This window comes from Elephantulus edwardii, unplaced genomic scaffold (genome assembly GCF_000299155.1).
Source record: "Elephantulus edwardii isolate Elephantulus edwardi_28Jun2011 unplaced genomic scaffold, EleEdw1.0 scaffold00005, whole genome shotgun sequence".
NCBI lineage: Eukaryota > Metazoa > Chordata > Mammalia > Macroscelidea > Macroscelididae > Elephantulus > Elephantulus edwardii.
Window position 1 is genome coordinate 20567108 of NW_006399755.1, and position 11846 is coordinate 20578953.

Here is an 11846-nt window from a genome sequence, read left to right on the forward strand (position 1 = left end):
CCCCAAATACATTCCATTATGCAACCTTAATTGTGGACTCTTGTGATAACCACAATACCCTATCATACATCGCTTTTAAATTATTCTCTCCCTCATCTGTTTCAGTGCAGTATGCATGTTTTAAAGTTATAAATTCATAAATTTGGTTGTAGCTGTTTTTTGCTGAGTATCTTAGCTAAATAAACAACAACAACAAAAAGGAAAAAGTAGTTTGAATCCACCAGCTGCTCAGGGGAGAAGGATGGACATTCTCCTCACATGTGACTTACAGCCTTTGAAAACCTACTGGAAGGTCAACTATCATTCTATTCTGACTCAACAGCAAATAACAAGGTCAACATCTATGTATGACAGCAGCCCCAATGTCTTATCAAACACACAGAAGAACTGCTTACCGCACACCACATACTAGCTTCTAGATATGTGGCTTCATCCAGCAACTTCAGCAGCTCCTGAAACCGAGCATCCTCATACTCAAAGCGCTCCCCAAAAGTAACGGAGCAGATAATATTGGAAACGGCATTGTTGATCTTGAAGTGAGGGTCAAAAGGCTTTCCTGGAGGAAGAGGAAGGAAGAGGTGACTTCAGATTGATTCAGTTTTATTTTCTAAAGAAAGCTTTGAGCTGTGGTGGCCTAGTGGCAAGAAGCTGCATTGCAATCTCAGAGGTACATGGTTCGAATCCACCAGATGCTCTGCTGGAGAAGGAGGAACAATCTCCTCCTGTATCAGTCAGATCTGATTTGACGGTACACACAAAAAATAATGAAATAAAATAAAATTTAAAAAAAAAGAAAAGCTTTGCCACACTTTATGTGACATACGGCACACAACATATGAGGTTATGGTTAGAGCATCCTACGCAGAGTCTGACACAGGAGTAATCAGGCAATGATTGTATAGTTACATTTATGGCCAGAGTTTGAATTCAGTCATGAATTTAATGCTTGTCTTTTTATAATCGATTCAATGAAGGCAGAATTCTTAACTTCTTACTCTTACAATTTTAGTTTTAACACAGTGTCAAACAAGAGTAAAACCTAGATGTTTAATAAGTGTTTAATAAGTATCTCTTCCGTGAATGAATGAGCCACAAACTCCTGCAGCTCTCTTACGAAACCTTCACCTTTCTCCTCTTGTATTGCTTCCACAAGGTAGCAGGCCTCCTCCTGAATGCGTTCATCTAAGCTCTTCTTTCCTAAGCCAAAGTTCCTCAGTGTTGTCATGGCAAACCTCCTTTGCTCCTTCCACTCCTGGCCACTGGACATGATCAATCCTGGAAAAAAGAATGCAAGTTCTACTTTTCTGGTTTTATAATATGAATGAATATTTGGCCCATGATATGGGGATGGGTTATCTAATCTGTTGAAGGAAAAGAACATCAAACACCTGAAACCTGTGTAGAGAAATCATCCCAAGGGAATGCCTACAAAGATAGCATTTTGTAAATGCCCCAATACCAGAAATTTTACTGTACAAATTCCATGCATTATGCAATGTTGTATGCACTGAATCTGTATGGAGATGTTGCTATTGATAAGTGTCATCTGTTGCAGTCACAATGCTTATCTTATTGCAAGCATTCCTCTCTTTCTCAGACCATCCACCTTTTCCAACATGAAGGGTTTTTTTTTCCCCAATGATAGTTGCCCCTGACACTATGCCCGAAGTATGTGAGACCAAGTTTCACTGTCATTGCCTCTAAGAAACGCCCTGGTTGTGCTTCCTTCAGGACAGACTTGTTTGTTCTTTAGCAGGCCATAGGATATTCAGTACTCTTATCCAGCAACACATTTCAAAGGAATCGATCCTTCCTCTAGCATACCTATTCATTGTCCGACTTTCAGATGCAAAGGGAGAAAGTGAAAATACTGTGACTTGGATCAGGTGCATCTTAGTCTTTGAATTGACATACATTCTCTTTAGCTCTTTAGAAAGGTCATTAACAGCAGATTTTCCCCATGCAACAACTTTTTGTGGCTTCTTAATGGTTTTTGCTGTGAGTATTGATTATAGATGCAAGTAAAATGAAATCACTGACATTTTCAATCATTTCTCCGTCTACTGTGATGTTCCCTATTAGTTCAGTGATAAGGATTTTAGTTTTCCTGATGTTGAAATGTAAACAAAGTTGAAGACTATAGTGTTTAATCTTCTGTAGTAATTCCTTGAAGTCTCCACTTGCTGCAAGTAAGATTTTGTCATCAGCGTATCACGGGTTGTTGAGGAGGCTTCCTCTAATTCTGATGCCGCATTGTTATTTATGTAGCCCAGCTTCAACAACAATTTGTTCTGCATACAGATAGCTTAAGAATAGAAAAAAAAATCCAGTGCTGACACACACGTTTCCTGATTTTAAACTGTACAGAGTTCCTCTGTTCTGCTTGGACAACTGCTTCTTGGTCTACATATAGGTTTCACATGAGCTCACACAATTAAGTGTCTGGAATTCCCACTCTTCACAATGTTAGCTAATCCCTGTGTATAGTCTGAATTTATGTTTCTTATAAAAGAAACATAAATAAATAAACCATTGATTGTGCAGACTATACACATGGATTTCACTTGATAGTATGAACAGGAATCAGATTAATTACATCAAGGGGAAAAATGTTGGAGAAATAAATATAAGCCATAAAAACTAGGCCAGCTGCTGATTGTAGAAGAGATTATCAACTACTCATTTCCAAGTTCAAACTAAAGCTAAAGAAGGTTATATCAAATCCACAGGAATCAAAATTTGACCTTGAGTCTATCCCACCTGACTTTAAAAAACATATCAGGAACAGATTTGAGGCCTTGGACACTAATAAATGAAGACCAGATGAGCTGTGGGAGGATATAAAGAATGCCATCTATGAAGAATGCAAAAGGTCATTACAAAGACTGAGGAAGAAGACTAAGATGGACGTCAGAAGGGACTCTGAATATTGCACTAGAATGCCCAGAAACCAAAGCAAAGGGAAGAAATCAAGAAGTTAAGGAGCTGAACAGAAGATTTCAAAGGGAAGCTTGGGAAAACAAAGCAAAGTATCAAAACAAAATGTGCAAAGAGCTGGGGTTGGAAAATAAAAAAGGATGAACTTGCTTGTTTCTTAAGCTGAATAAACTAAAGACTAATTCAAGCCACGAGTTTCAATGCATAAAGATACATTGAATGATGCAGGAAGCATTAGAAGAAGTGAACAGAGTATACAGAGTAATGGTACTAAAAAGAATTAGCTGACACAGAATAACTTCATGAAACAACATATGATCAGAGGCAATAGTAATAAAGGAGGAAGTTCTGGCTGCTCTGAAGGAATTGGCAAAATCAAGGTCCCAACAATGGATGAAATACCAATTGACATATTTCAACAAACAGATGCTATCCTGTGAATGCTTACCAGGTTGTGCCAAGAAACCTGGAGGACAACTACCTGGCCAAAACTGACTAGAAGAGATCTCTATTTATTCCCATTCTAAAAACAGGTGATTCAACAGAGGGTGGAAATTACCATACCATATAATTCATATGGCACACAAGCAAAATCCTGTTGGAGATTATCCAAAAATGACTGGAATTGTACATTTCTGGAGAACTACCTGAAATACAAGCCAGGTTTAGAAGAGGCTGTGGCACTAGAGACATTATTGCCAATGTCGGTTGGATCTTAGCCAAAAGCAAAGAGTACCAGAGGAATGTCTATCTGTGTCCCCACCCCCTAGCCCCAATATGTGTTTCATTGACTATGCAAAAGTATTGGACTGTGTGGATCACAACAAATTGTGGCTAACCTTGAAGAGAATGGGAATTCCAGAACACTTGATTGTGTTCATGAGTAACCCATACTCAGACCAGGAAGCAGTCCTAGGGCAGAGCAAGGAAACACTGCATGGTTCAAAATCAGGAAAGGAGGAGTGAATCAGGGTTGCGTTCTGTCTCCATACCTTTTCAATCTATATGTGGAACAGAACATTCAGGAGACTAGGCTTTATGAGGAGGAATGTGGCATCAGGATTGGAGGAAGGCTCATCAACAACCTAAATTAGGCAGACGGTACAACCTTGCATACTGAATCTGAGGAGGACCTGAAGTGTTTTTTACAGAAAGTCAAGGATTGTAGTTTTCAACATTTATTGAAGCTCATCATCAAGAAGACAATGATTCTCACCACTGGGCCAGTTGGCAGTACCATGAGCAATGGAGAAGAGAGTGAGGATATTATCAATTACAACTTGGTTGGCTCCATAATCAAAACACTTGGTACCAGCAGTTAGAAAATAAAAAAATCTAATTGCACTGGGAAAATCTACTGTCAAGGACCTCTCCAGAATACTGACAAGCATCGATGCCAGTCTAGAGACTAAAGTCTTGCTATGCCTCAGAGAGCTGGACAATGACTAAGGTTGACAGGAGAAGAATCAGTGCCTTTGGGTAGTGGTGCTGGTGGAGAGTCTTGAACATACCATGGACAGCCAAGAGAACAAAAAGGTCTGTCTTGGAGAAGATGAAACCAAGTTTCTCCTTGGAGGCTAGGATTTTGAGGTTCTGTCTCACATATTTTGTGTACATGACCAGGAGGGACTGGTTCTTGGAGAAGAACATCAAGCTCAGAAGAGTGGAAGAACAGCCCAAGAGAGTAAGACCCCAGGTGAGATGCATTGATACAGTAGGTGTGCTGGAGTCACTGAGACTGCCTCAGGACAGGGCAGTGTTCAGAACTGTTGTGCGTATTGTTGCTATGAGTCACAAGCAATGTAATGGCACATAACACCACCACCCACAACCACCACCACCTCTGCACTGGCAGTGCAACTTCTCACACACTAGACCACGGGAGGTAACTTTTACTATAAAATATTACTTCTTATATACAACTGTTTAATATTCACGTCAGTCTGTTCTGATGTGCCTTGAGTTATGATTGACTGGATGACTCATGATTTCCTGTCTCTCAAGACCTCAGTGATGAAGCATAAGGAGCTGGTGGCAAAAAAAAAAAAGCAAGTAAATGAGTTAAAGCAGCAGCTCCCCACCCATTTTCTTTCTTTCTTTTTTTAATTGATTTCAATGAAAGATTACAGAGATTTTGGATTTCCATTCATTCATTGTTGCATTTTTCTCCCTACCCACCCTGCCCCCCATTAGTTTTTCTCTTTGAAAAGTAAAAGAAAAAGATTCTTTCATTGTTATTAAAACCCTCCCTTCAAGTCCACTTCACTGTGCTACCTTCGTTCTGGACTCCTGTCGTAACAATAATATCTAATCATATATCCCTTTTAAACAGTTCCCACCCATTTTCTGTGGGAAAGAAGTTTGGAACTGTGAGCAGTGTGACAGAGTGTGCTGCCTCGGCTTGTGCTTTCAAGGAGTGATGTAATTACCTGATTGTGAAAGCAACCAAAGTGAGATTCTGCAGGACTTGCAGCTTCTCCCAAATTTCAGACATTAGGCCTGACAGTGCTGGCTTCTTATCACAGTTCCCTTAAATTAAGAAACATGGACATGTGGCTCCCTTCGGTGACTAGACTAAACCTGGTTTCTGGGAGTGCTAAAGAATTAAAGTCACCAAAACACTTTGGACAGCCTAAAGCAACATCACACAATTAAAACTTTAATTTAAGAAACTTACCATGTTTCTTGAAGACACAATGTCGGATAGCAGTCACAGGGCGGCTCAAAGTGTTTTGGTCCATATGCAAAAGGACTTCTTTGATTAACGTCAATCCAGTCACAGTAACGCTAAGGACGAATCCTAAATCCAAGCTAAGCAGATTTCCATATTTCTTCACAAGCTGAAAAACAGTTTGCTAAAGTTGAATATGCACCTATCTGTGTACCTAGCAATGAAGACAAGAGTTTTCACTGGGAGTAGTTTTGCGTGGGTGATGAGTATGTGTGTGTATGAAACTAACTCAGATGGATTAGAGATAGTCCTTCTATAATGTGTCATAATTCTCTGTTGCAATTCAGCAAATGCCTTTCTCCCTCTGTATGTCATGTTTCACACTCTGGAAAATGTTGTTGTTGTTATGTTCTGCCAAGTTGCCTGTGACTCACAGTGACCCTGTGTACAACAGCTCTGAAGTCTGCCTTGTCCTGGGCCAGTCTCACTGACTTTGTCACACCTACCTCCATTGCCCAATTACTGAATCAATCCATCTCATCTGGGGTCTTCCTCTCCTGCGCTGTCCCTCCGCCGCTCCAAGCATGATGTCTTTCTCCAATGACCAGTCTCTCTGGGCCATGTGCCCAAAGTATGTGAGATGGAGCTTCAAAATCCTAGCCTCCAAGGAGAAATTCGGTTTCACTCTCTCCAAGACAGACCTCTTTGTTTTTGTGGCAGGCCATGGTATGCTCAAAACTTCTCTCCAACACCACAACTTAAAGGCGTTGATTCTTTTTTTTGTCATCATTAGTCATTGTCCAACTCTCTGACTTGAAATATTATTAAAATGATTTCTATTTTCAAATATCTGACTTGTGATTTTGAGTTTCTGTCTCGTTGTGACCCTATGAACAAAGGCCTGAAGCCTTTCTGTAACTATCGGCATTTATCAAAGTTCATAGAGTTTCCAGAGTCATGTTGTTTAGGAAGTGGATGCCACTCCTACTTCCAATAATGTGACCAGATAAGTTATATCACTTCAAGTGTGAGTGAAAACAAGGAAGTAATTTAGTATATTGAACCCACAAAAGAAGCCTGAGTTATGGTCATGCTAAGTTTTCTATGCTAAACATAAATTATTAGCAACTCAGAGTATTGTGTTAACCAGATGACAGTTTCCTAATCCTTCAGATGTACTAGAAAGTGGAACCTTAAGGTCTGCCTCAAGGGATGTCATAAGTCCCTATCTTAAGGTTTGAGATTAGATATGGAGAAAAACTTTCTAGGTCTAGAGTTAAATGTGAACCGTGTGGCAAGAAGTTGCACTGAAGATACATGGTTTGAATCCTCCAGCTACTCCATGGGAGAAGGATGGGCAATCCCCTACCTGGAACTTAGCTGCCTCTGAAAACCTGCTCGAGGAACAACTATGGGATGGTTCGGACTTGCTGTACACAACAACAATTCACCAGTGCACTAGCTGTGAGTAGCAGGTCAAGCTGCTTCATTCACGGTCTTTGAGTTCTTCAACTATAAGAGATGTGGGGGATAGTACTCTCTCAAAGACTCTGTGATGAAGACTGCAAGCAGTAATAAGAAAGACACTCCATGTTCCTTCTGGTACTTGTAGCTCAGTTACTCAGCTGGTTTTCTTGTCACTTAGCTAAGTTGTACATGGAGACAATTTAAAGATCAACATAATAACAACATAGCCCTAAAATATCAGTCTCCTGGGAAAGCCTGACTCTCCAGAACAGCTGTCATACCTGTTTTGTTGTTCTTGTTAGGTCCTGTCAGGTTGAGGATGACTCACAGTGACCTTATCTATGAACAGCAGATCTGAATCCCGTCCTATCCTGTGTCATCTTCACACTAACTGACACACTAGAGCCCATTGCAGCAATTACCCTGTCAATCCACCTGGTTGGGGGGGTCTTCCTCGCCTTCATTGACCCTCCAATCTTCTAAGCATCATGTCCATCTCCAAGGAATAGCCCCTTCTAGCAACGCGATAAATGTATATGAGGCAAAGTCTCATCATTCTTGCCTACAATGAACACTGGCTGCACCCTCTCTAAGACTTACCTGTTTGTTCTCTTGGCTGTACATGTAGTGTTCAGTGCTTTTTCCAACACCACAGCTCAAAGTCATCAGTTTTTCTTCTGTTATCCTTATTCATTGTCCACCTCTCAGCTGTGTAGCAAGTGATCAGCAAGATCATGGCCTGAATCAGACACACCTTAGTCCTCACACTGACATCATTACTCCTAATTAATATGGATACTTCAGACTTTCTGAATGCAATGTTGTTGGGGTTGTTGTTGTTATGTGCTGATGAGTTGCTTGCGACTCATAGCAACCCTATGTATAATAGCCCTAAACTCTGTTCTATCCTGTGCCAATCATGCTGTCTCCGACACACCTATCCCGATTACCCCAGTCACCGAATCAATCTACCTCATAGAGGGCCTTCCTCTCCTGCGCTGTCCCTCCACCCTCCCAAGCAGGATGTCCCTCTCCAAAGACTGGTCCCTCCTTACAACATGTCCAAAGTATGTTAGACGGAGCCTCAGAATCCTTGCCTCCAAGGAGCAGCCTGGTTTAACCCTCTCCAGGATGAACCTGTTTGTTTTCCTAGCAGTCCATGGTACCCTCAATACTCTTCTCCGTCACCACAGCTCAAAGACATCAATTCTCCTTCTACCCTCCCTAATCATTGTCCAACTCTCTGATGCATAACAAGTGATTGCAAAGACAATGGCCTGTATCAGATGCATCCTAGTCTCCAGAGAGACACCATTGCTCTTCAGAACTTTGGAAAGGTCCCTAACAGCAGACTTTCCCATCACAACACGTCTTTTAATTTCCTGGCTACTGGTGCCAAGAATGTTGATTGTGGAGCTAAGCAAACTAAAGCTGTGAACAATCTCAATCTCTTCACCATCCATCCTGATGCTGCCAACTGGCCCAGTGGTGAGAATCTTTGTCTTCTTGACATTGAGCTTCAATCCGTATTTCAAATGCAATATATCTCCTTATTTCCTGACTGCTGGTACCAAGGGCGTTAATTATGGATCCAAGCAAGATGAAGTTGTTGACAGTTTCAGTCTCTTCTTTATACACCATTATGTTGCCTATCAGTCTAGTGGAAAGCATTCTTGTTTTCTTGACATTGAGATGCAGTCAATACAGAAGGCTGCATTCCTTAATCTTCTCCAACAAGTGCGTCAAGCCCTCCTCACTTTTAGCAAGCAATGTTGTGTCATCTGCATAATTCAGGTTATTGATGAGTCTCCCTCCAATCCTGATGCCACATTCCTCTTCACAGAGTCCAGCTTCTTGAACAATTATTTCAGCATACAGAATGAATAGATATGGAGAGAAAATACAACCCTGGTGCACTCCCTTCTTAATTTTAAATGCAGTATTTCACTACTCTGTTCACACAATAGCCTCCTGATCCAGGTATAGATTTCACATGAGCACAATTAAGTGTCTCTCTCTCGTCTGGAGCTATTAACACACAGCTGATGACATATGCTAGAACGCAGGTAGAAATGGACAAAACAGTGTAAAGAAGAGGTGAATAGTAAACTTATTAGAGTAAATATTTTGTTGTTGCTTTTTTTGTTAGATGATGTTCCTATGAACAAAAGATCAAAAATTTGCTCTATTTAGAACCATTCTCACAATGCCAAAGAAAAAACAAATTATCATAGTTAGAAACTACAGGAATGTTCAGAGAATAAAGGAAAAGGTAACAAAATAGGTAAATGCAATCAACTGTCCTCCTTCTTTGGTTTTTAAGATAATGGTTAAAAGAAGTAAAAATGGACTGGTATCTGTCATGGACTTAATTATGTCTCCCAGAAAACATATCATCTTAGGCTGTGAATCTCCGTGATTTGGTTTAGCCTATGGTGTAATTTGTCAGGTTTTTAAATGGTGTAATCAACCAATAAATTAAAGGGGGTTAGGACATGGTGCAACTCCCTTACTCATGGTGAAGCCCTGCTTCTATATAAGGAGTTGGCCTGCATCACCTCAAATCTTACATTAGGGAAAACTAGAGAGATGTGAGCAGAAAAGTAGGGAACTGAGGACTACCAGGAAAAACTGGCCAGACTTGAGGCATATAATTTGGACCTAGGGTCCCTGTACTGAGGGACTCCTAGACTCATAAAAGATTGATGACAGGGGTGTTTCCCCAGATAATGCCTCCCTCAATTTCTAAGTTGTGAGGGCTCTGGTGTTGCAACCCACAGGGAGTTGTACTGCTAATCCCAAATCCAATCCTTTTGAGTGGATAGAGTTCACAAGAGGCCCAAAGTGACAAAGACAGTCAATCTCTTTCCGTGCGATTATATAGTCTTGGAAGCTCAATGAAAGGTCAACCATGAGTCAGTTATAACTTCACTATAGTGTGGTGTTGGTTTGTTTTTGTTGGTGGTTTTGTGTTTTTGTTTTTTAAATTTTGAAACTTTAAAAATGTCACTCATTCTGTAAAAGGCAAATAGGATAATGACAGTTGACTGGTGTGGAAAAGGTGCCCTAAGCAGGGGTCACCCAGATTGCCAGACTTAGCGTCAGAACCACCTAAATCCAAAAGTCCTGAATTTGCTTAAGATTCAGGCTCATAGCAACTCTACATGACAGAGAGGACTGTCCTTTAGGGTTTTCAAGGATGGTGAACTTTCACATATTTTGGACATGTTGTTAAGAGGGGCTATTCCTTGGAAAGGGTCATCATGCTATGAAAGGTGGAAGGTCCCCAATGAGATGGATTGATAGAGCAACTGCAGCAATGGGCTCTATCTAGCATGTCAGCGATGAGGCTGGTGCAGAATAGAACAGGGTTCAGATCTATTGTTCATAGGGTCTCTATGAGAGGGCGCATAACAGTACCTACAGTCTTTACAGAAGCAGGTGGCTGATAGCTCCTGAAGCACCTTTCAGTCAGCAACAGAGCACTTATTCACTGCGCCACCATAGATCCTTCTGTTCCCCCAGTTCCCTGGAAAAATCCTGTCCTGACCTGCAGAACAGCACCAGGAAACGTGCCTATCTTACCCGCTGAATAGCCTGGTGTGGCTCTGGAAAGTCCAGCTGAAAGAAGTTTCCAAAGAAAGGCAGGCTCCGGGGCCCAGGAGGGTAGTTTTTTCCGCGCCGCCTTTTGAGAAAATCAGCAAAAAACAGAAAGGCGAAGGCGCCCAGCAAGAGAGTCCACAGATGGAATCCTGCCCAGAGGGCAGCTGCCTGGGAGCCCAGCGCTGTGAACATAGCTGGAATATTTCTCAGCTCTTCTGGCCTCTCAGTGGGTATAGATCTCAGCTCTTGCCTCGCAGCACCGCTGCGCTCTGTCCCCTGCTAGATCCCATCCCTCTCCCGGCACCGCCCCCTGCCACCTGGCCTCTTCTGCATAACAACCCTCCCCCTCGCCCTTTCACCCACTCTGGTTTAGTTTCCCACGCCCCACTTTCAGCAACACAGGAATGTTCCCAAAAATCCACCCAATCAGAGCCTCTCTCTGTGAAACACACACACACCCCTGATTACTGGTGGTTGTTCATCTTTCTGCCAGAAAGGTGGGGCTTTAGGATTAGCAGAGTAACTCGCCAAGGAATACATAACCAGGATTTTATAATAAGAGAATCAAAGACTATGTTACCTCATTTTTCTCAAGTTACTCATCTTTTCCTTATAGATTTCTAACTACTTTAGAGTTTAAGGAAAGACATTCTTTGTAACATTAATTATAAACACAACTCCCATTTTGTGTTTTCGGTTTTATCAAGTTCTTTGGGTTATAATTTTCCATACAGCAGTTAAAGAGCGCTTTTGAGTTAAGATCAACAAAGTGGACAAAGAGGAAGACTTTCATAACTATAAGCAGGGGGGAGAAATCTGAAACTCTGACTGGCCCTTTCCTCTGGTGGTTATCAGAGAGGCTTTATAGCAAAATGTCACTGTTATGTGCCCTTGACATGACTGTGACTCATAGACGCCTAAGAACAATGGCTCTGAACACTGCCCTATCCTCAGTCAACTTTTTTTCTAATACACCTGACCTCATTACCATAATCACTGCTTCAATTCATCTCATCCAGTGTCTTCCTCTCCTGTGCTGACCCTCTAACCTTCTCAGCATGGTATCCTTCTCCAAGGATTGGTCCCTCCTGACAACATGCTCAAAGGATGTGAGACAGAGTTATGAAATTTTTGCCTCCAAGGAGCAACTTGGATTAATCCTCTCCAG

General features: G+C 41.5%; 1 protein-coding gene across 1 annotated transcript in view; it reads right to left on the bottom strand.

Moving 5' to 3' along the window:
• Positions 1-10870, bottom strand: part of LOC102847908 (cytochrome P450 2J2-like) — a 45779-nt gene extending 34909 nt beyond the window's left edge. The window contains exons 1-4 of the mRNA XM_006879832.1: positions 10661-10870; positions 5615-5777; positions 1126-1275; positions 396-556 (exon numbers count right to left, since the gene is read on the bottom strand). Coding sequence (XP_006879894.1) covers positions 396-556; positions 1126-1275; positions 5615-5777; positions 10661-10870 — 684 coding nt within the window. The remainder of the gene's footprint in view (positions 1-395; positions 557-1125; positions 1276-5614; positions 5778-10660) is intronic.
• Positions 10871-11846: the final 976 nt, after the last annotated feature.